Source organism: Tursiops truncatus, chromosome 5 (assembly GCF_011762595.2).
Source record: "Tursiops truncatus isolate mTurTru1 chromosome 5, mTurTru1.mat.Y, whole genome shotgun sequence".
In the NCBI taxonomy this organism is placed as follows: domain Eukaryota; kingdom Metazoa; phylum Chordata; class Mammalia; order Artiodactyla; family Delphinidae; genus Tursiops; species Tursiops truncatus.
The window spans coordinates 91045680-91071231 of record NC_047038.1 but is presented as its reverse complement, the minus strand read 5'-3'; the positions used below and the strand labels follow the sequence as shown (position 1 = coordinate 91071231).

Sequence of the window (25552 nt, the reverse complement as noted above, 5' to 3'; positions counted from 1 at the left end):
GTGATTGTTCTGTTCATATTTTCTGTTTCTTCATGGTTCAGTCTTGGAAGGTTATACCATTCTAAGAATTTGTCCATTTCTTCCAGGTTGTGCATTTTATTGGCATAGAGTTGCTTGTAGTAGTCTCTTAGGATGCTTTGTATTTCTGCGGTCTGTTGTAACTTCTCCTTTTTCAATTCTAATTTTCTTGATTTGAGTCCTCTCTTTTTCTTGATGAGTCTGGCTAATGGTTTATCAATTTTGTTTATCTTCTCAAAGAACCAGCTTTTAGTTTTATTGATCTTTGCTACTGTTTTCTTTGTTTCTATTTCATTTATTTCTGCTCTGATCTTGATGATTTCTTTCCTTCTGGTAACTTTGGGTTTTCTTTGCTCATCTTTCTCTAGTTCCTTTAGGTGTAAGGTTAGATGGTTTATTTGAGATTTTTCTTGTTTCTTAAGGTAGGCTTGTATAGCTATAAACTTCCCTCTTAGAACTGCTTTTGCTGAATCCCATTGGTTTTGGATTGTCATGTTTTCATTGTCATTTGTCTCTAGGTATTTTTTCATTTCCTCTTTGATTTCTTCAGTGATCTCTTGGTTATTTAGTAACGTATTGTTTAGCCTCCATGTGTTTGTGTTATTTACATTTTTTTCCCTGTAATTCATTTCTAATTTCATAGCGTTGTGGTCAGAAAAGATGCCTGATATGATTTCAGTTTTCTTAAATTTACTGATTTTTGACCCAAGATGTGATCTATCCTGAAGAATGTTCCGTGCGCCCTTGAGAAGAAAGTGTAATCTGCTGTTTTTGGATGGAATGTCCTATAAATATTCATTAAATCTATCTCGTCTATTGTGTCATTCAAAGCTTCTGTTTCCTTATTTGTTTTCATTTTGGATGATCTGTCCATTAGTGTAAGTGAGGTGTAAAAGTCCCCACTATTACAGTGTTACTGTTGATTTCCTCTTTTAGAGCTGTTAGCAGTTGCCTTAGGTGTTGACGTGCTCCTATGTTGGGTGCATATATATTTATAATTGTTATATCTTCTTGGATTGTTCCCTTGATCAGTATGTAGCGTCCTTCCTTGTCTCTTGTAACATTCTTTATTTTAAAGTCTATTTTATCTGATATTAGTATTGCTACTCCAGCTTTCTTTTGATTTCCATTGGCATGGAATATCTTTTTCCATCCCCTCACTTTCAGTCTGTATGTGTCCCTAGGTCTGAAGTGGGTCTCTTGTAGACAGCACATAGATGGGTCTTGTTTTTGTATCCATTCAGCCAGTCTTTGTCTTTTGTTTGGAGCAATTAACCCTCTCTCGTTTAAGGTAATCATCGATATATATGTTCCTATGACCATTTTCTTAATTGTTTTGTGTTCGTTTTTGTAGGACCTTTTCTTCTCTTGTGTTTCCCACTTAGAGAAGTTCCTTTAGTATTTGTTGTAGAGCTGGTTTGGTGGTGCTGAATTACCTTAGCTTTTGCTTGTCTGTAAAGATTTTGATTTCTCCATCGAATCTGAATGAGATCCTTGCCGGGTAGAGTAATCTTGGTTGTAGGTGCTTCCCTTTCATCACTTTAAGAATATCATGCTGGGCTTCCCTGGTGGCGCAGTGGTTGAGAGTCCACCTGCCGATGCAGGGGACACAGGTTCGTACCCTGGTCCGGGAAGATCCCGCATGCCGCGGAGCAGCTGGGCCCGTGAGCCATGGCCGCTCAGCCTGCGCGTCCAGAGCCTGTGCTCTGCAACGGGAGAGGCCACAACAGTGAGAAGCCCGCAGACAACAACAACAACAACAAAAGAATATCATGCCACTCCCTTTTGCCTTGTAGAGTTTTTGCTGAGAAATCAGCTGTTAACTTTATGGGAGTTCCCTTGTATGTTGTCATTTTTGCCTTGCTGCTTTCAATAATTTTTCTTTGTCTTTAATTTTTGCCAATTTGATTACTATGTGTCTCGGTGTGTTTCTCCCTGGGTTTATCCTGTATGGGACTCTCTGCGTTTCTTGGACTTGGGTGACTATTTCCTTTCCCATGTTAGGGAAGTTTTCACATATAATCTCTTCAAATATTTTCTCAGGTCCTTTCTCTCTCTTTTCTCCTTCTGGGGCCCCTATAATGTGAATGTTGTTGTGTTTAATGTTGTCCCAGAGGTCTCTTAGGCTGTCTCCATTTCTTTTCATTCTTTTTTCTTTATTCTGTCACGCAGCAGTGAATTCCACCATTCTGTCTTCCAGGTCACTTATCCGTTCTTCTGCCTCAGTTATTCTGCTACTGATTCCTTCTAGTGTATTTTTCATTTCAGTTATTGTAATATTCATCTCTGTTTGTTTGTTCTTTAATTCTTCTAGGAGTTCGTTCTTTAATTCTTCTAGGTCTTTGTTAAACATTTCTTGCATCTTCTTGATCTTTGCCTCCATTCTTTTTCCGAGGTCCTGGATCATCTTCACTATCATTATTCTGAATTCTTTTTCTGGAAGGTTGCCTATCTCCACTTCATTTAGTTGTTTTACTGGGATTTTATCTTGTTCCTTCATTTGGTAGATAGCCCTCTGACTTTTCATCTTGTCTATCTTTCTGTGAACGTGGTTTTTGTTCCACAGGCTGCAGGATTGTAGTTTTTCTTGCTTCTCAGGTCTTGTACATCTTTTGATAATTTTTTTTTTAGGTAGTTTAGAGGTACCTAAAAAATAGGAAGGGATTTCCTGCTTTTTCCTAGCCCTAAACCTCAAGCACTGGTTCTAAATCTGAGATTCCCATCTTGCTTAGAGTACTTCATCCCAGTACCCTGTAATGCTTGAATTTTAGTATCAGCCCCATCTTTGGTTGGTGTACAGACAGACTTGTGTCAGAATACGAACTTCCATGTCTAAAAGCTCTTTAATCATTATCTGTTGAAGGTGGCTATTTAATCTGGGGGAGACACTTAGCTTTAGGAATATTGAAGGGAGATGATCATAATCCTAGAGTTTGGGGGTTTGCTTTGTTTTCACTTTCAATCTTTTATTTTGTGTTCTAACATGCTAACATTTAAGCCTTGTTAATTTTTTTGTGGTGGGGGGGCTGCACTGTGTGGCATTGTGGGATCTCATTTCCTGGTCCAGGGATCAAACCCACGCCCCCTGCATTGGAAGCATGGAGTCTTAACCACTGGACCGCCAGGGAAGTCCCGAGCCTTGTTAATTTTTTTAAAATGCTTTAAGATATACACAAAGATAATAATTTCGGCATCATGAAGATAAATCTTCAATATAAGTTAAAATAGCAATGATGTTATTTTTCATCTATCAGTCTCACAAAAATTAAACTAATACTACCATATATTAATACTATATGATTCCATTTTTATAACTCAGAAAACCAAGCAAAACTAATCTAAGCTATCAGAAGTCAGGATGGTGGTTGTTCATGGGGGTGGGCAGTGAGTGGAAGCACAAAAGGGACTTCTAGGGTGCTGGTAATGTCCTGTTCCTTGATCTGGGTGCTGGATACATAGGTGTGTTCAGGTTATGAGGTTTATGTATATGACACGTGTACTTTTCTATATCTTCAATAAAATGATTTTAAAAACAACTATACAGGATAGAGAAAGACACAGATTAATGAACTGGCTTATATTCCATCAGATGGAAAGTAACCTAAAAACGTGTCAATTTGGCAAAAACTATTACAACTTAAAATGTTCATACCCTTTCCACCAGGCATTCTTATTTCTAGGAACTTATCCTTTAAAAACATGCCCACAGGGGGCTTCCCTGGTGGTGCAGTGGTTAAGAAGCTGCCTGCCAATGCAGGGGACATGGTTCAAGCCCTGGTCCATGAAGGTCCACATGCCCTGAACAACTAACCCCGTGAGCCACAACTACTGAGCCCATGCACCACAACTACTGAAGCCTGTGCACCTAGAGCCTATGCCCTGCAACAAGAGAAGCCACTGCAATGAGAAGTCCGCGCACCGCAATGAAGAGTGGCCCCCACTTGCTGCAACTAGAGAAAGTCTGCACGCAGGAACGAAGACCCAACGCAGCCAAAAACAAAGAAAACAAAATGCCCACAAATACACAATGTTATATACTAGAATGTTCTTTGTAGCATTATTTTTAAGAGCTAAAAAATAAATCTAGCTTCCATCACATAAGGATATAATAAATAAGAAGTCTGTAACACTGATGAGGTCCCTTACCAAACCATGCTGGCACCCTGATCTCAGACTTCCAGACTCCGGAACTGTGAGCAATAAATTTATGCTGTTTATTGGGGAAAAAAAGAAAGGGCGGATGGAATCTAAAGGTTCATCCACCAATCAGAAAACAGTTAACTAACATATAGTACACATACACTATGCAATTAATCAAATGAGTAAAGCAGATCCATATGCACTGACATGAAAAGATGTCCAAGATACATTAAGTGAAAAAAGAAAACAGTTAGTAGTATATTTAACATGAGCTCATTTTGGTTTAAAACTATACCATTAATAAACTATGTGAATACTATAAAATTCTTAGAGGAAAACATAGGCAGACACTGTCTGACATAAATTGCAGGAAGATCTTTTTTGATCCACCTCCTAGAGCAATGAAAATAAAAATAAACAATGAAAATATGAAAATAAACTAATTAAACTTAAACGCTTCTGCACAGCAAAGGAAACCATAAACAGAATGAAAAGACAACCTACAGAATGGGAGAAAATATTTACAAACAGAGCAACTGACAAGAAATTAATCTTTAAAATATACAAACAGCTCATACAGCTCAATGGCAAACAAAACAAAACAATCCCAAATCACAAAATAGGCAGAAGATCTAAACAGACGTTTCTCCAAAGAAGACATCGAGATGCCCAAAAAGCACATGAAAAGCTGCAATATCACTAATTCCTAGAGAAATGCAAATCAAAACTACAATGAGGTATCACCTGACACCAGTCAGAATGGCCATCATCAAAAAATCTACAAACAATAAATGCTGGAGAGAGTGTGGAGAAAAGGGAAACCTCCTACACTGTTGGTGGGAATGTAAATTGGTCCAACCATTATGGAGTACAGTATGGAAGTTCCTTAAAAAACTAAAAATAGGGCTTCCCTGGTGGCGCAGTGGTTGAGAGTCTGCCTGCCGATGCAGAGGACACGGGTTCGTGCCCCGGTCCGGGAAGATCCCACATGCCACGGGGCGGCTGGGCCTGTGAGCCATGGCCGCTGAGCCTGCGCGTCCGGAGCCTGTGCTCCACAACGGGAGAGGCCACAACAGTGAGAGGCCCACATACAGAAAACAAACAAACAAACAAACAAAAACTAAATATAGAGCTACCATATGACTCAGCAATCCCACTCCTGGGCATATATCCAGAGAAAACCATAATTTGAAAAGATACATGCACCCCAGTGTTCACTACAGCACTATTTACAATAGCCAAGACATGGAAGCAACCTAAATGTCCATCAACAGAGGAATGGATAAAGAAGATGTGGTGTATATATATATATATATATAGAGAGAGAGAGAGAGAGAGAGAGAGAGAGAGAGAGAGAGAGGGAGGGAGGGGGAGAGAGAGAGAGAGGGAGGAAGATTATTCAGCCATAAAAAAGAATGAAATAATGTCATTTGCAGCAACATGGATGGACCTAGAGATTGTCATACTGAGTGAAGTAAGTCAGACAGAGAAAGACAAATATCATATGATATTGCTTATATGTGCAATTTAAAAAAATGATACAAATGAAATTGTTTACAAAACAGAAATAAAGTCGCAGATGTAGAAAACAAACTTATGGTTACCAGGGGGCGGGAAAGATGGGAGAGGGAAAAATTGGGAGATTGGGATTGACATATACACACTACTATATATAAAATAAATAACAAGGACCTACTGTATAGCACAGGGAACTCTTCTCAAATGCTCTGTAATGACCTATATGGGAAAAGAATCTAAAAAGAGTGGATATACGTATATGTATAACTGATTAACTCTGCTGTACAGCAGAAACTAATGCAACATTTTAAATCAACTATACTCTAATAAAAAATTTAAAAAAGAATTATTAATGTGATTCTACTGCTAGAGTGAAAGTTAGGAACATAGAAATAAATAATTTTTCAAAGGAAAAAAAATACTACGTGAACATGTATAGAAAAAATTAAGACTATGTACCATACTGTCTTTCAGTGGGTTGCTGGAAATGTTCATTTTCTACATTATTTCTGATGTTTGAATTTTGATAATGAACAAGTATTACCTTTATAAGCAGAAAAGAGTAATAATGGAATAAAGTGAACTGGTTTATGTTTTATTGGAATTTCTAGGATATTTTCATGACTGACTGAACTCATCTTTAAAAGATGCTATCTTTACTCTGCTGATCAAAATAATATGAAATCTGCTCTTAACTGATAAAAATAAACTAACATAATAAAAATATCCTCAATGGCTCCCTACTACCTATAAAGTCCATTTTTTTTTAGACTAGAATGCACAGTCATTACTCAGTCAATAAATACACACTGAGCATGTATGTATTTGTTCTTGTGCTAACCAAAATAAGATATGGTCTCTGGCCACAAAGAGCTTAGACAGGAAGACAGTTGTGTAAATAAACTACACTAACAAATTAAAGTTATATAAGTATATGCTTATAAAGCAGGTGCACAAAAGAAAAAGTAGTGAATTCTATCTGAAAGTGAAACTGCTATGTTTCCTTCCCTGCAAAATGCATGTGTTGAAATCCTAACCCCCAGTGTGATGGTATTAGGAGGTAGGGGCCTTTGGAAGGTGATTAGGGAGGGAGGGTGGAGCCCTCATGAATGGGATTAGTGCCCTTATATAAGAGACCCCAAAGAGCTCCTTCATGCCTTCTACCACATGAAGACACTGGAGAAGATGGCAGTATATGAACCAGGAAGCAGGCCCTCACTAGACAAAGAATCTGCCAGCACCTTGATTTTGGACTTCCCAGCCTCCAGAACTAAGAGAAATGTGTTTGTTTCTTAAACCAACAAACCTATTGTATTTTTGTTACAGCAGCCCAGATAAACTAAGACAGATACTGTTTAAGAATGGTATATTGAGGATGACACTCTTGAATCAAGAATTAAAGGATGAGTAGTTCACCAGACAATATAAGGAAGGAATGCCAGGCATAGAAAATGATTTCTTATTTTATAATTGTGTATACATATTTTAATGTAGAAAATAGCATTTTATAGTCCAAATAAGAAAATTGGTCTAATTTGAGTTTATAAATTTTATATATCTATGAACAATTTTTATATTATGCACATACATATATATACTTGTTCTATTAAAATAATATACCAAATGAAATTTCTAAAATATGAAAGCTTTCCTTTTAAATTAATTTTATTTTATTATTATTATTTTTTTGGCCACGCCATGTGGCTTGCGGGATCTTAGATCCCCGACCAGGGATTGAACCTGGGCCCCTGGCAGTGAAAGTGCTGAGTCCTAACCACAGGACCACCAGGGAATTCCCTACAATAATTTTAAATGCTTCTTATTTCTGGGAATGATGATCAATCTAAAATAATGTGGGGGGGAAAAGGATTATATAAGATTAAACTGTTAGCTAAAAACAGATTTCTAATGACTTCAAATTATATGTTTCTGCTTCAATTAACTCTGATTAATAAGCAAATCACTAGTGTTTTTTAGAAGGTTGCAAAATGGAACTTAAAAATTAATCACTATTTTAAAGTGTAGTATTTACAATTATAGAAATAAAATCCATTCATTCCTGAGTTTGGGTAAATATGTATCAAGACTATTTTTAAGACTATAAACATGCTAAGAGTTCCCTGGTGGCCTAGTGGTTGGGATTCTGGGCTTTCACTGACGTGGTCTGGGTTCAGTCCCTGGTCAGGGAACTGAGATCCTGCAAGCCACGTGATGCGGCCAAAAAAAATACTATAAACATGCTTTTTATCTATTAAACTTGGGTTTTAGTGGCAAGTACATATTCTTCCTGATTGGGGATTTTATTATATTATTTATTTATTTTTCTTTTTTTTTTCTTACAGTTTTATTGAGATATAATTGACACACTCGATTGGGGATTTTAATCGGAACTTTCTCTCTAGTGACTTAAGGCAATTACCATACTGCAAACCAATAAGAGTAAAAAATGAATATAAGAACAACTTATTTATCCAGAACCATAATTAAGCTATTTCAGATACTTCCCCGTCTGGGAAGATCCCACATGCCACGGAGCGGCTAGGCCCGTGAGCCATGGCCGTTGAGCCTGCGCGTCCGGAGCCTGTGCTCCGCAACGAGAGAGGCCACAACAGTGAGAGGCACACATACTGCAAAAAAAAAAAAAAAAAAGTTTTTGCAGAGTACCTGGCACCTATAAATGCTCAATAAATGTTTAACAAACTTTATTATTACCAAACTTCTATGACTCCTTTGTATTAATTTTCTATCCTATCAGGCTTTTGGCTGTCATTTCCATCATATACGTTTCTAACAGACAGTTCAAATTTTGCAGATTTTAATCTGCTACTGAGTGAGAAATCTGATAATTAGGCTAGATAGTAATATGTCTAAAACCCCAAATTACTCAGGCTTGAAATCAAGATTGAGTATATGGACTTCGCAACTTCTACTTTTGCTATGCGAAAGCCATATTACCTCCTGATAATATTCCATACAGTTGAAGTTTCTGAATAAGTGATCTCTCCATAATAAAGTGCTATGTTGCAACCTTTTACAGACAATGGAAACCAAATGAAAGGAAAATATTACATATGTTCCAAACCTTACAAAGACAGCCATGTTTCAGGCCAAACACAGGTCTATATTTTTCAGTTGACATTTACCAAGAAAAAATTTTGTAGCACAAGTACACTTAATTTTTCTTCAGAAACTGAAGATTTCAAAGACCATTATTCCATTTATTCCTGACTTAAAAAACCAACACAATGCAGTATGATTGTGCTTCATTAACCATTCTTTTAGTTATTAGAACCCTCTGTGCTTTAGCTGGGCACAAAGGTTGTCCACCTACACTACTTTCTGAGCTTTCCTTACACCTGGGCATAGAAAGTGACTACACTCTGGCCAATGAGTTCTTTGTACCTTCCAAGTCATGTCCTTAAAAGGAAGCTATTTGTTCTTCATTCCTCTTTCTTCTTCCCTCAGCCTGGAACTTGAACCTGCAGGTAATAAAGCACCTTCAACAATTCAAACAAGGGCACCATCCTAGCGGATGGCAGAACAAGATAAAGAGCAGCACCTGGGCCTCTGGACCACCCTGAGGAACATAACTAACCTATCCTAGGGATTGCCTTCTAATTGGACTTTTATTGGACAAAGACACAAACTTTTATCTTGGTTAGACCTCTGTTATAGCAGCTGATCCAATACCTAAACTAATAAACTCGTTTTACAGGACAGGAAACTAAGGTTCAGGGATAAAGCAATGCACCCCAAAATACCCTGCCAGTTTGGTGGTACAGTCCAGATTCTAACTGAGCTACAGATGTCTCACTTCAAAGCCCACACACTTTCTACTATCCTACATTGCCTCTTATGCAGAGAAATGGGAGCCTGAGCACCTGTTGCAAACTACAGGGACTGCAAGATTTTTTTTCTTTTTTGTAAATAGGGGAACACTGTAATGTAGTTCCTGTGAATAGCTTCCACTTTCACTACAGACCAGTAAGGACCCTCATAAGCCTTGGACTTAACTGCCGAGCCAGGGTAGTCCCTTGTTCTAAGGGAGTTGGAGCTTTACTCTGGGAAAGCTATAATCAGAAGCTACCAAGTATTTATGAAAAAGTCAGCACTATATATAAGTACTTCAGAAATTAATATACTCACTTTTAAAGAATTAATCTGGCTGAGATAATAAGGAGAAACTGGAGCAGAAAGAGATTACAGAAAAAATATGTCAGCTCATTATAACAGACAAGAAATAAGGTAAAAAAAAAGGGCATTAGGGTGGTGGCAATGGGGAAGGGCTGAAGAGATAGATAAGACAAAAGAATATTTGAAAGAAATGAATTTAAGAGGCTTGAGAATAAAGAATAAAATGTCTGAAACAGCTGCTGTTTGGAATTCAACTTCTAGAAATTTGTCCTAAGGCAATATATGCACATGTACAGTCATAATTACAAGAACAACCACTGCAGCACTGTAATAGAAAAAGAAACAAAACAGAAGGACCTTAAATGCCCATTCATGGAGCACTTACACTTTTCATTTTATACACTTCTACAGCTTTTCCTTAAGCATGTATTCAAATGTCTCTTTTGTCTTTTAAAAAAAAGAATCAGAGAATCAAAAAGCATCACTGAATAAGCTAGCTGAAGTTTGATATGAATCCACAATCACTTTTCTATATCTCAGAATATTCTGGTTTTGGTAAAGTCAAAGGAGTAATAGCGTCTGAAGAATTCCATGCCATAATCTTGAAGTTGGTGATTCATTCATTCATTCATTCATTCATTCAACAAATGTTGGAGTGCTGCTGCCCTCATCGGGGCCATGGTCAGTGCAACCAGAGAGCAGTGGTTTGTGACAAGGTAAGTTCAGAAATTGGACTAAGCAGGGGGGTGAGGGATGAGTAAAATACGTGAGGGAGATTAAGAGGTACAAACTTTCAGTTATAAAATAAGTCATACAGATGTAATGTACAGCATAGGGAATATAGTCAATAATATTGCAATAACTTTGCATGGTGACAGATAGTAAGTAGACTTACAGCGGTGATCATTTTGTAATGTACAAAAATACCAAACCACTATGTTGTACACCTGGAACTATTATAATATTATAAGTCAATTATACTTCAATAGAAAAGAAAAAAGAGGACTTCCCTGGTGGAACAGTGGTTAAGAATCCGCCTGCCAATGCAGGGGACACGGGTTCGAGCCCTGGTCCGAGAAGATCCCACATGCCATGGAGCAACTAAGCCCGTGTGCCACAACTACTGAGCCTGCGCTCTAGAGCCCACATGCCACACCTACTGAAGGCCAAGTGTCTAGAGCCCGTGTTCCGCAACAAGAGAAGACACCGCAATGAGAAGCCCGTGCACGGCAACAGAGTAGCTCCCACTGGTTGCAACTAGAGAAAGCCCATGCGCAGCAACAAAGACCCAACGCAGCCAAAAATAAATTAATAAATAATTTTTTAAAAAAAGAAAAGAAAAAAGAAAGCAACTGGGACTAAGCATTAGAAACTTCTATAACAACTGGATACCTTTGTGGCTGTTTAATAAAAAAGAAAAAATTGGGCTTGTATATTGTATGTCCATGAGTATGTGTGTGTGTATTGTCATTTCATTTTCCTATAAATTCATTTTTATTATATTTTACAAAAGTATTGGTCTGTGATGAATTGGAAATTGGGGGGGAAAAAAACAATCCAACTGGTTCTTCACCACAGTCAGTTTGAGAAATACTATTAAAGTGCTTAATATCTTGCTGGGCCCTGCAAAATTCTATTTTGGGGAAACAGCAGTGAATCACTACAGAAGGTACCTACTCAAATGAAATTATAATAGAAAGGAGACAACAGAATAAATTAAAAACAAGATAAATACAGAAAATAATAAGTGCACTGAGGGAAATGATTAGGGAAATAAGACAGAGACTGGGTGGAAAGTAGTACTTTGGACAGCATAGCTGGTCAGAAGGTCCCAAGTTAAGCAATGATTTGGATATAGTCGGACGTGTGGGTAATTGGTATCAAAAATGAAGCAAGTGGAAAAGTAGGGAAGCAGAGTGAATGAGGATGTTACCATCAGAAGGAAAAAGGACAGTATTTTAGAGCTGAAGGATATGTTTATTCAGTGTCCCACATGGGATCCTGAGATGAGAGATTTTTGTTGCTAGCAACTCACTCACTCTCTCAGAATCCGACCAAGGAGGCCACTTAGTAGTTTAAAGCAAAATTTATAAATTTACTATTTTTTTGAGGTCACAGACTCTTGCCCTAGTCCTCAACACCCTTACCTACATGACGGGAGCGTTAGAAAGGAAGTACAAGTTTAAATCCCCCAGATTTCAATGCCATCCTGCTCCTTTTCAGTTAACATTTTGCTGCCATTATTGATCAAAAGAATGAGTTGTAATACAGAAAAAATTAATCCAGTCTACTTTAGTAAAAAATCAGAAATATTTGTCCCTACGCCTTTTACCAAAGTACTCATTATCACAGCATACTACCAAGGCGCCACATTTCAGATGACCATTCTGTAGACTTCAAACAAGTAACCTTCCCAGATTTTCTGCCTGAATCAACAGAGATATAAATACAGTTGACCCTTGAACAACAGTTATGACCCTTGAGCAACAGTTATGAACTGCGCAGGTCCACTTATACTTTCTTTTCAGTAGCAAATACTGCAGTACTATGTGATCCTTGGTTGGTTGAATCCGAGGATATGAGGATATGGAGGAACTGTGGATACACAGAGTCAACTATAAATTAAATTACAGGAGGATTTTCTACTGTGCAGAGCGTTGGTGTTGTTCAAAGGTCAACTGTACAGTCAGGATATGTAAGGTTACAGAATAGAATACTGGTAACAACAGGAAAAGATACTTCTGTCTATTTGTTTGAAACAAAGAAACTTACATTTTTAAAAACTCTCTAAAAAAAAACTATGTTCATTGATTAGTAAATAGAAAAATTCTAATACCTACTGTTAAAATTTTAAAAAATCAAATAGCTATGAATATAACTATTTCACTCATAAAGAAACTCATTTGTGTAACAAACATTGGTAAATGCAAAGAAAACACTCTGGAAGGATGTATAACAAACATCATTAGAGATTACTCCTGGTAATGGGAAATAAGATCGTGAAAAGAGGAAGAAAAGGGCAACTTTAGACTATATACTGATTTGAATTATTTATAATAAGCATGTTTTCAACTACTGTTTCAATAACACAAACATTTAAAGAAATTTCCAGAATATGTTAGACTTTGCTTTGATTCTATTACCTGCTCTAACATACCACCTGATTGACTCACTGTTCATCTACTTTCTGAACACTGTTGGTTCTTGTTATTCATAATAGTTATGCTCTATAGTCACCATGAACACTGAATTAGCAGACACTGAACTGCTGTGCCTAAAGGAAATACAGTGCTAGGTTCCTGTGAGTCCCTAGTAACATTTTCATCAATGGATCCAATACATAACCTTGTTTAACGTGTGCTTCTGTTTAAAGACATCTTATTCAATATACACCCTTGATTCAGTAACACTGAACTCACAGCTACCAGCGCTATTACTCATGCCTTAGTAAGCTTATCTAACACATATATTTTCTCCACAAGGCACATCACAGCTTTCTTATGCAATACTTCGGAACACTAGACAACAGTTCAGCACTACATTTGGGGCCAGTTTTAATAGCAAAAATTTTTAAAAAGCACAGAAATGCAAAACACATGACACTAAACAGACTGTGAAAAGGACACTTGTTTACAGTATAAGAGTGGAAACAAGAAGGCAGAATATCTTTTTGTTTGACCTCAGTTGGGAATGCACACATCAGTGACTCTGATTTTTTGCTACTCTGCATCTGTCCACAAATCAGTGTGAAAGTGTTGTGTGTATTAATTGTGGGGTTACAATTTTTAGCGTGTAGGTGAATTCACAAATATAGAATCAGTGAATAACAAGGATTGACTGTATCTTAAATTCAAGCTTTCTAAGTCAGTTTTGTTATCTACAAGATGGAGGAATAAACTAGATAAATTCTAAGGCTACTTAATACTCAAAACTTTGAATATGTTAAAATACTCAATTTTACCTACTTAGTAATAATGTAGTTATTTGCTATAAACCTCTGAAAAAATCTATTTGGCCTATACAGTGTTTAAAATAATTTTAAAAGCCAACATTTCAAAATCAAAAGACTTCATATAAAACTCCAGATTTCTTTTTCTCTTTTTTTTTTTTTTTTTGCTATACGTGGGCCTCTCACTGTTGTGGCCTCTCCTGTTGCGGAGCACAGGCTCCGGATGCGCGGGCTCAGCGGCCATGGCTCACGGGCCCAGCCGCTCCGCGGCATGTGGGATCCTCCCGGACCGGGGCACAAACCCGTGTCCCCTGCATCGGCAGACGGACTCTCAACCACTGCGCCACCAAGGAAGCCCTCTACCTTTTCTTGAAAAACATCAGCCTGTTAGCTAATGGTAACTAACACTGTATTTCATACAATTTGAGAAGCCAATGATTATAAGATCTACCATTTTTTAAATGTATTGCCAAGAAAAGAGAAATACCGCCAGTTATAATTACAGGATGCAACCTGACTTCAGAGATGTTTAAATGCTAAAGTGCATTACATAACTGTTAAAATATGGCATGTATAGCACTTACTATGTGCCAGCTATGTTCTAACATTCTTTATACTTTTAAATTTATTTAATCTTCACCAAAATCCTATTGGTAGGCACTATTACTATCCACATTTTAGAGATAAGGAAACAGAGGCACAGTGGGTAAGTGACTTGTCCAAGTTCACAGAACTAGTATGTGGTGCGACGGGATTCAAAGCCATTAAATTGGCTCTCTGCAACAACTGGCTGAAGCTGAGCACTAGCTACACTCTCAAGGCAGGACATGCAGGCTCCAGTTTCATCCCAGACCTCTGATCTCTTCTCTAACACGACCCGCTTCACTGAACAATGATGTTACCCAACTGACACTGTTGGGATTTGAGTTTGTGATTCTTGCATTAAACAACAGAATACTACATATTAACAAAAAACAGTTCTAAAGAGAAAAAATATGTATGAGTAAAATTTAACCCAGAGTTAATCTTATTTAAAAGGATCAGAAAGGGGTGATAAGAAGGAAAAACGTAAGAGACAGCAGTATTTCAACTAATTCATACTATGCTAACTAGGTATTAGAGTTAATCAGAGATAAATACAATGATGAATTAGATATGGATCCTGTTATCAAGATGCTTTTATAGTCTATTAGAAGAGGATATAAGTGTAATTAAGAAAAGCAACTAAAAATCTGATATTTTAAATAATTTCTAATAAAGTAGCTGTATGTTTTAACATGCAAAGATCTCTAAGACATATCCATCAATGAAAAAGATAAGCTGTAAAACACCATAAACAGTGTATCATTTGTGAAAAAGAGAGATAAATATGCTCATACAAATATATAATTCTATACTGTATGATTATTCATAAAGGTCTGGAAAGATTTATACCAAACCAAGAATAGTGGTTATTTCAGGAAAGAGAAGTGAAATTGGAGATGGTAGTCAAAGAAGACTTAAACCTTACTAGTATTGTTTGCCATTTTGTGTAATAAAATAAAAAGCTAATTAGTAAACTAATATGTATAACCTCATGCAGGTGACTATGTTTCAGGACTCTTGTTTTCAGTAATTGCCATGTGAGGTTCACAATTCCACTTATTAAGAAAAATATGAAAAGAACAAAAAATTCCATTAATAACTGATAAATTGGGCATAATCTGAATTATAACCTTATAATCCAAATTTAATGTTTGTTTGTTTTGCTTACTAATAGTGTCATTTATTTTTATTCAGTAATACACAAAGGAGGCCAAAAAAGAAGCAATGGGACCGCCTGGAGGGGTGGGATAGGGAGGGTGGGAGGGAGGGAGACGCAAGCGGGAAGAGATATGGGAACATATGTGTATATATAACTGATTCATTTTGTTGTGAAGCTGAAACTAACATACCATTGTAAAGCAATTATACTCCAATAAAGATGTTTAAAAAAAAAAAAAAAAAGAAGCAATGGGAATAGGAGTGACTAGGAAAGAAAAACCTGAGATGAGGAATGTGAAACTAAAAAACCTCTGAGAAGTAAAAGGGGTAAAAAAGAAGATGGCATAAAACTAGGTTGCTGAGCCACATTTAAAAGACACTGACATAATGTAGTTTGCAATATTTTCTCACAATTCCTAATAGAAATCCATATTTTTTTACTATTCAGTAACTATTTAACTGACATGCAAAAATGAAAGGAATGTCAATTTTAAAAAATTGAATTCAACCATTCAATCATTTATTCAACAAATATTTATCAAGCACCTAATACCAACTTATTTGATATAACTTTGCCTTCATGACGCTTAAAACATAGTTATAACTTTTTTGGAGAGAACTTCCCCAACCATAACTATAGGACTAAAATAATTCATGCTAATCAACAGTCAATTCATTTATATTGTTTTAATGGAATAAAAAATTACTGTTTTCAAATACAAAAAAGAGCTAGAAATTTGGTTTAACTCAAACTCTACTACTGAGAAGATTTTCCAAAAAGAAAAAAAAGCAAAAGCCAGACTTATCTTCAGATGACCTAAATTATTACAATCTAAAAAAAAAAAAAAGTAGGAACATTACAGTCAAACACAGTCTCTCTGCAGATAAATCCATAAACCTAACACAATCTATTTCCATTACAATTACCAATAAGTCAGCTGACATAATATACTGCATTTATTCTCCATGCTTTCTCTCAGAAATGAACTATGTTTTCCAAAAGCACACCCTTTTAAGCAAGGCATCATAATGAAACTTCTCTACCAAATAACAAATGCTAGCATCTCAAAGTCTAACACTACCAAAGTTTTCAAATTAAAGGTGACTAACTTTTTATACAAAGAATGTTTATGGCATTTCTGCCTGAGGTATAAAAATATAAGCATGTCTTTTCTATGATATCTACAACACAAAAAACAGACAGAACAGTATACATAATAAGAGATAAATGTATAAAAAGAAAAACAAATTTATATAAGAAATTCTTACATTCTCTCCTAAAAGATAATTCAGAAGTGATTACAATTACTTCTCAAACCATAAAGCATCAGGAATTACTTTGTCTTTTAGGCAGCCAAATGGGCAACACTTCATGAACTCCATAAAACTGATGATAATGAAGAACTTCTAAAATGCAGCATTCCTTTAAAAAGATATATCATTTAGGACAATAGTAACCAACATGTGTTCCTCAGAACACTAGACCCTACAGGAGGAAAAAATGTATATCATCAATTAGATTTGGCAAACACAACTTACTTTATATCTCCATCTTGAAAATATTTGAAAACATAACACAGTGCCTGTTTAATAAACCTTGTATAAGTATCAGGATTTTTGTTTTGTTTTTGACCATCACTCAGTACACACTTCTTTAGTAACAGAACCCTTTCAAGTACATCTACTCACTTTCTTTGGGACATGGTTTGGTATGCAAATTTTAAATGATACAAATAATCTATACATAATAAACCTTCAAAAGAGCCATGTAGGGACTTCCCTGGTGGCGCAGTGGTTAAGAATCCACCTGCCAATGCAGGGGACATGGGTTCCAGCCCTGGTCCAGGAAGATCCCACATGCCACGGAGCAACTAGGCCTGTGTGCCACAACTACTGAGCCTGCGCTCTAGACCGTGAGCCACAACTACTGAGCCCGTGCGCCTAGAGCCCGGGAGCCACAACTACTGAGCTCGCACGCCTAGAGCCCATGCTATGCGACAAGAGAAGCCACCGCAAAGAGAAGCCCGCATAGCGCAATGAAGAATAGCCCCCGCTCATTGCAGCTAGAGAAAGTCCACACGCAGCAACGAAGGCTCAATGCAGCCAAAAATAAATAAATTTATCCAAAAAAAAAAAAAAAGCCATGTAGTTTTCAATAGACACTACTTAAAAAGAATATAAGAGACATCTTTGATTGGGTATAGAAGTGATCAAAGCACAAATCATTATTAAGGCTTTCTCTGACACTGTTATTATAAGAGAGCTAAGAGGGAAAGCACATACCAGTTACTATACTGACCTGGTTATTAATGTAGAATATGAAACAGGAATCTAGATACGGGAGTTTCAGGCTACACATTTATAGTAACGTGGTATCTAATGCGCTTGACTAAACCAAAACTATGTCTAAATTTAAGTGCACATTCCTTAATAACAATTTTTATTAAAAGAAACTACAGCTGTGTCCATACTGTTAGCTCTTTTGCTTTTTAAGCCAGCTGACCAAAGTCTGATCGAAAAAGAGATGCCTTAACAGTAGAGTAATTCTGCATATCTTTTCTGGACTTTTGCAATTTTCATGCCTTGGGACACAATTTGAGAAGAGAACCCCCCCTCTCCACGATTTATCACCAAATGTAGTTAACACTTTTCTTGGAATCTGCCAAGAAACTCGCTTTTAAAAAAAGATATTAGTTGGAAGGTAGATGGGAAATTAAGCACGTCTGAGCACTCAAAAGAATGGGTAGAATTTTTACTATAATTAGTGTTTATTTGGACCTAGCAAAGTATGCCAAGGCTAAGGAGGCTTCAATCATCAGAAATCAGTGCCTTTCTCTACTAAAGTAAAAAAGAGAAATCAAATTAAAAAGTATTTGAGGGCTTCCCTGGTGGCGCAGTGGTTGAGAGTCCGCCTGCCGATGCAGAGGACACGGGTTCGTGCCCCGGTCCGGGAAGATTCCACATGCCGCGGAGCGGCTGGGCCCGTGAGCCATGGCCGCTGAGCCTGCGCGTCCGGAGCCTGTACTCGGCAACGGGAGAGGCCACAACAGTGAGAGGCCCGCATACCGCAAAAAACAAAAAAAGTATTTGACTCTAAAACAGGAAAGGTTTAATGTGAATGAAATTCTAGACTTAAAATATTCCAAACTTTATAGAATTATTGACTATCATATGATACAAACACAAATATTTACTATTTTGTTTCTAAAGAACATCTTAATACCAGTCCAAAGTTACTCTTAACTAAGTATGAAAAGCTAGGCACTATGCAAGCAATAATACAACTCACACAGTTAGAAGGCACGTTAGTTAAGAAAAAGCAGGAAAGCAGTCAAAGCACGGCAAACCTGAAAAATCCTTTAAGTAAAAAGTTCGACGTAATGAATTTCAATCATTCCAGAACTCTGATTCCTACAGTCTTTAAAAAGTATTGTTTCAGCACCTAGTAATTGGTAAGCTGCTATGATTACAGATCTGTGATTTCTTTCATAACACCATAATTAATTCATTTAACAAATATTTATTTAGTATTACTATGGAAAAACAAAGATTAAAATATCTACGGGGACTTCTCTGGTGGCACAGTGGTTAAGAATTCGCCTGCCAGTGCAGGGAACACGGGTTCGAGCCCTGGTCCGAGAAGATCCCACATGCTGCGGAGCAACTAAGTCCGTGTGCCGCAACTACTGAGCCCGCGTGCCACAGCTACTGAAGCCCATGGGCCTAGAGCCCATGCTCCACAACAAGAGGAGCCACCGCAATGAGAAGCCCGCGCACCACAACGAAGAGTAATGCCTGCTCACCACAACTAGAGAAAGCCCATACGCAGCAACAAAGACCCAACGCAAATATTAATTAATTAATTAATTAAAAATAAAATATATATGAACACTGCCCAAAAGACGCTTAAGAGTCCAGAAGAGACGGCACAGATTTAAAGGGTAGAAAATGGTAAAGAGCCTAAGAAATGCACAATCTACTTAAATTGTGAAGATTGCTCAGAGGGGAAAGATTCTATGCAGTTTGGTGGGGGAAAGAAGTAAGGGGTGCAAATCAGGGAAGGGATCGATGATGGATTTAAACGAGAAGTAGAATTTAGACAATGAAAAGAGGCTTTCCACTGGAAAGAGATGAGAATAGCAAAAAAGATGGAAAACCACAACGAAAATAATTTAATTTTGCAGGAATGGACAAACCTACAAAATACTAGCTGATAATGCAGAAGTTAGATATTCTAAGCTCTGGCAACTGGAATATCCAGGTCACTTCAAATCACCAATGAAAAGATCTAATATTGTACCAACACACTCTATTGATGCTCTATAAATACTTCTAAATTAGTGACCCATGACCCCTTATACCAATTATTCTTCCTGATGGAATGAGATGGTGAAATAAATTTTATTCATACTGTAACTCAGAATAAACTATTAATTCTCATCAGAAGACATATTAGTTCTCCAATTTTGAGTATACACGTTCAAAGTTAGGCAAGAACGAGGACCCCCCCTCACTTTCCTTTCAGTTTATATATACAAGATACACATCTGATACTCAAGTTTCACTTTGAAATCATGATATAAAAGTTATGTTGTTCCAGTCACTATGGCGAGATCAAAGTGTTCTAGTCTCAGCTCTGCCATACTGTGCAAGTTGCTTTAGTGCCCTGTGCCTCAGTTTCCTAACTTGTAAAATAAGGGGGTTCCACCTGGATGATCTGCAAAGGGCCTTTCAGCTTTAAAATCCTATACCCAGTTAAATGTACATCACCTTTTCTACAGAAGTCATTGTGCCAAGACTAACTATAACAAAAAGAGTATTCTTTCCCTAAACACATGTAATAAAAATTAGCCTTTATTAAGCACATACTAAGTCTTAGGCTCTTTCTATTCCTTATTTCACTTAATCTTCACTACACCCATCAGAGTAGGCATTTTCCTCATTTTACTCATAAGGTTTTAGCCATCTCTTGCCTGTTCAATCCAATTAGGGGTGGAAGGCAAGGATTCAAATCAAGGTCTAACTCCAAAGCAAGCTCTAATAAACCACACTATAAAACTTGGTGCCTCAAAGAAAAATATCAGGCAGATAATATACACAAACAAAAGCTGAAGGGGTGGGCTGTGTGACTATGGTAACCTGGAGAGAGCGTGGTCTTCTAAGAGCGCAACTCAGCTGCCTTGAAGCCACGGTGGGAATGGACAAGAGAAGCCAAATATCGGTTTGTGTGTCTGCATGTGAAATCTCCTGATTTTCAAATGAAGGAAGATAGATTCACCAGCCTTCAGCTTATGCTTTAAACAGTTCTAACTCAGATTTTGTGAGGTTAGTTGTAATAATTATATAAATTTCCAAAATTCCCAGATAAGTATTAAAATACGGGGCAGCAGCAATAAAGCCTAGGCTTTGATGTAAGGCAAACTTTGGTTGAATCCCTGCTCCATTACTAGCAGTGTGACCTAGGTCAGGTAACTTCACCTCTCTAAGCCTCATTTCTTCATTTGTAAAGTGAGGATACTATCACCTATCTTTCAGGGTGGTTAGGGATCTAAGGAGAATGTGTACTATAAAGAGCACAGTACCCAGCACAAGGTAAGGGCTTGACAAATGAAAGCTATTATTTACCCTTCAGGATTCCAGTAACACAGAACATGGGATCTATGTTCATAGACAACCCAGTAATGTCTACAAATACTACCCAAAGTTTACCTTTAAAATGCCATACTCTGGACTTCCCTGGTGGCGCAGTGGTTAAGAATCCGCCTGCCAATGCAGGGGACACGGGTTCGAGCCCTGGTCCGGGGAGATCCCACATGCCGCAGAGCAGCTAAGCCCTTGCACCACAACTACTGAGCCTGCGCTCTAGAGCCCATGCGCCACAACTACTGAGGCCGTGTCCCACAACTACTGAAGCCCGCGCACCTACAGCCCGTGCTCTGCAACGAGAAGCCACCGCAATGAGAAGCCCGTGCACCGCAACGAAGAGTAGACCCCGCTCGCTGCAGCTAGAGAAAGCCCGCGCGCAGCAACGAAGACCCAACGCAGCCCCCCCAAAAGGTCGTAGCTTGTCACTTTCTTGTAGATCTAAAATTACTCTCAAATTAAAAGCTTAGTTTAAAAAAAGTCATATATACTCATTTCTAATAGACAACCAAACTTCGAAGAAAGTTTATCCTAAACCTAAAATCGAACCAACTTATCAAATACTGTTTGTAGTAGCTAACAATTTTTTTAAAGTGACGCTGCAAATCCTGTTACCACGAGTTCAGACTTCTGAATGGGGTGAATGGAAGGGAAATGTGTTTCCAAAGCAGTTTGAGCGCGAAAGATCCCTACAACGTCCGAGGGAGTATTTCCCAAATAGTTGGGTAAGACTGAAAAACGGGGTCCGAACTAATAACACCTGGCAGAATGACCTGTCTCCAATTGAAGGGACAGGGGCAGGCAGCTTCGTGCCCAAACTATCGTATTATTCTTAGCCAACTGCTCTGGTCAACAGCTGGGTTTTAAACCTTCTTGCTGTCTTCCCCAAAGCCCCATTCCAGACCGCGAGGGAGGGAGCTGGACTTTCCTCACCGCCAGTGTAGACACTGGCGAAACGGGAGGGACAGGCCCGCGGCCCCGAGGGGCGTGGGAGACAGGTCGGGCCACCGCTGCCCCGGATCGATGACTTCCCGGGCGGCACCACCCGCGGACCACCACCAAGCGGCCTGCGGAGCTGTTGTCAGCAGGGCCGAGCCGCCGCGCTGGGGGTTTCGTTGGGGGCGTGAAGAAATAACTCGGGGGTTTCAGGAGACGAAGGAAGGCACGGGGGCAAAGGGGGAGGAGGCGTTTGGACTCCCGGCCCAGTGACGCGCGGGAGGTGACCTCCGGGCCCCCGAGTCCTCCGTCCCAGTTCCTGCCCGGACCCTTCCCAAGTCCCGGACCCGCCGCTCCTCTCACCGTCTCAGCTTCTGTGTGCTGGGGTCCGGCACTCTGACCCCCCATAACCCCGCGGAGGAAATTCATCTTGCCGCTCAGCCACCGGCTCCACCGGCCCCGTCGGGAAAGAAAAGATAACTTCCCCTGTCCTCCGCAGGGCCTGGCCCCCCAAGCCCGCACTCAGCGCTCTCCGGCCGCCGCCAACACCGCCTCTTACTCGGCAGCAGCTCCAGCCCCCTAAGCCCGGAAACAGCTTCCACCACCTGTCGAAATGCGCATGCGCGGGGACGTGGCATTACGTGGCTGCTCGAAGGGCGAAGGCAAGGGGGAAAGCAGGCGAGAGGAGGCCGGTAGCCTCGGTCCGCCCAAGCCCCGCCCACTGCGCAGGCCCCGCCTCCCTCCGCAAGGACACGCCTCCTACCCCAGCCCTGCGCTGGTAGCTCGGGCTGGTCCCAACCACCCACTTGGTCCGAGCCCTGCCCTGCCAGCTGGAGAGGATCCGGATAGTGTACGCATTTTGGCTTGCAGGGTGTTTAATTGTCGCCGGACGTAGTGCAAGCTGTCAAATCTGGGGTCGTATTTTGTTGAGTCGAAAGTGAAATTTTCCTTCGGCCGACGTGACAGGTAAGGGTTCCCGGCCCCTGGAAGGGTTCTTTTGGTTTTGCGGTGTAGCAGTACCGGCGTTGTGGCCTTCTTGTCCCCGCAAATTGCATTTCTTTACATGGCTTTGTTTGGTGGTAAAAAGGTTGCTAGAGCCCCCTCATTCCACTGCCACAGGAGGGCGCATTTCTCAGCTCTTGCTCTTCCAACCTGCTAAAAGGAATTCCTGGATCTAAATACCAGGTACACCGCTATTTTCCTGTGGTGTGGGGAGGAAACCACTCGAACCCTGCATTTAACTTACTAGAGAAAATACATTGATCTGCCGTGTCAGTTCGGCAGCTAGTAGCATGACGTTTTGTTATTAACTCTAAACCCCTACATTTTCGGTGTGGTTTTTATTTTAGCATGAAAAATGGCATTTTTCAAATCGGTATGCCTTGTTTCTTTCGAAATGAGAGTGCCAGGTACACACGCTTATGGAGTAGTCTTGTAAATAAATATCTTGAACCTAAAAAGCGCAGGGTCTAGTTAGCTAACTGATTAATACACGTCTCCACTTGGATGCCCCACAGGTCTCAGATTCCCCGGCCTCCCTTAAAGAAAACAAAATCAATGTGCTTTTTCTGTGTGCCCTGACACGCTCTTTGGTACCATTAGCCAAATAATTGCCTAAGCTAGAAGGAGGAAGCTGGGAGGAATCTGAAACTCTGGATTGCACCCCCATGTGTTCAGTAGTCAATCCTGTCATGTCTATTTATAGAATATTGCTCAAATAGGTCTCTGCTCTCCATGCTCTCTGCTTCTGACACAGTTTATGTTGTCATTTTTCACCAAGATTACAGCAATAGCTTCCTAACTAGTTTGTCTGCATTCACGCCCTGGCTTCCTTCCAGTCATCTGCAGTCCACCCTTGGGTGAGCCTAACAATAACAAAACATCTGTCTGTGTTGATCTTCTTCTGAAAGTCCTCCAGTGGTTGCCCATTCTCTCCATAATAAAATCCAAACTCCTTAGCTTGGTGTACAGGCCTATTATGTTCTGGCTCTTGCCTGTCTTTCTAGCTCCTGTCTCCCTCACATACTCTGGATATATGCCTGGATATGCCCTTCCCCTCCCTCCACTTCATCAAGGAAACTCCTGCTAGTTCCTTAAGACTTTTTTTTTTTAATTTATTTTTATTTATTTTTGGCTGTGTTGGGTCTTTGTTGCTGCTCACAGGCTTCCTCCAGATGCCGCGAGTGGGGGCTACTCTTAGTTGCGGTGCGCGGGCTTCTCATTGCGGTGGCTTCTCTTGTTGCAGAGCATGGGCTCTAGGCTTGTGGGCTTCAGTAGTTGTGGTGCGTGGGCTCAGTAGATGTGGCTCACGGGCTCTAGAGCACAGGTTCAGTAGTTGTGGCGCATGGGCTTAGTTGCTCCACAGCATGTGGGATCTTCCTAGACCAGGGCTTGAACCCGTGTCCCCTGCATTGGCAGGCGGATTCTTAACCACTGCGCCACCAGGGAAGCCCCATAGTTCCTTAAGACTTAACTCTGGCATCTTCTGAAAGCTCTTCCTGAAATCCAGATACGTATGTATATGCTAGCACTTTGCAGTTGTTGATATGCGGGAAGCTCTCAATAAATGCCTGTTGAACCGGACTGTTAAGGGCACAACTATGTTATTCATTTTTATGTCTCTGTGGCTTAGCATTGTCCCATAAAAGGTGATATTAATGGATACACGAACAAAACATTAAAGGAAATATGAATATAATGCTAAGGAAGAAGGTCCTTTTTTCATCCGTAAAGTGGGATTGCAGATAACACATATCACAAAGGCTCTGGTGCATGTTCCTAGTGCCAAGATTTTAAGCCTGGGTGACTTGGAGAACAGTGGGGATCATACTGCCCAAAATACTGTACACTAAGCATTGTCCTCTGCTTTAAAACTGGACACTTGACGTTTTGCTTCAGACATTTTCCATGGGGGCATTTCATTGCAGCCTAAAAAAAGTAACCAATAAATGCTCAGCATTTTTATTACCAGGTAATGTGTGCAAAGAACTTCACCCAGTCCCTAAGCCTCACCCCTCCCTGAGCCTCTCCTCACCTCCTCCCTGTGCCCCACTCTACCCCACTATCAGAGATAAAGCTCTGAGGTCAAGTGGGGCTCATGGATGTCTACCACATGTATTATTTGGTAATAAAAAGCAGCGCCTTGACATCTTAGCAGAATTATTTTAAGACACCGCCCTTTTCAAAATGCCCTGCTTTGTTTTAAATTTTGCTGAATGTAGTAAGTCACTAACAGCGTACTATGAGTTTTCCCTTCACTTGACCTGTTTTCTTCCCTAACAGCCTCCACTGGCCAGGAAGGACTATGGGCAGGAGAAGTGGGCAGTCTGGGACAGAGGAAATGAGGGTGGAGCCCCCAGATTTCCCCTTGACCTCACAGTCTTGCCTCTCTCCTGGTGTCTGGGAAGGGGTAGAGCCGCTTGATGCTTCCAGGAAAAAGAGGAGGCAGAGAGGGTACAGTGCCTAATTTTT

General features: G+C 39.5%; 1 protein-coding gene across 2 annotated transcripts in view; it reads right to left on the bottom strand.

The window, feature by feature from the left end:
• USO1 (USO1 vesicle transport factor) overlaps positions 1–22647 on the bottom strand; it is a 92011-nt gene extending 69364 nt beyond the window's left edge. For both annotated transcript variants that reach the window (XM_019932734.3, XM_019932735.3), the window contains exon 1: positions 22445–22647. In XM_019932734.3, the coding sequence (XP_019788293.1) occupies positions 22445–22510 (66 nt within the window). In that variant the 5' untranslated portion in view covers positions 22511–22647. The remainder of the gene's footprint in view (positions 1–22444) is intronic.
• Positions 22648–25552: the final 2905 nt, after the last annotated feature.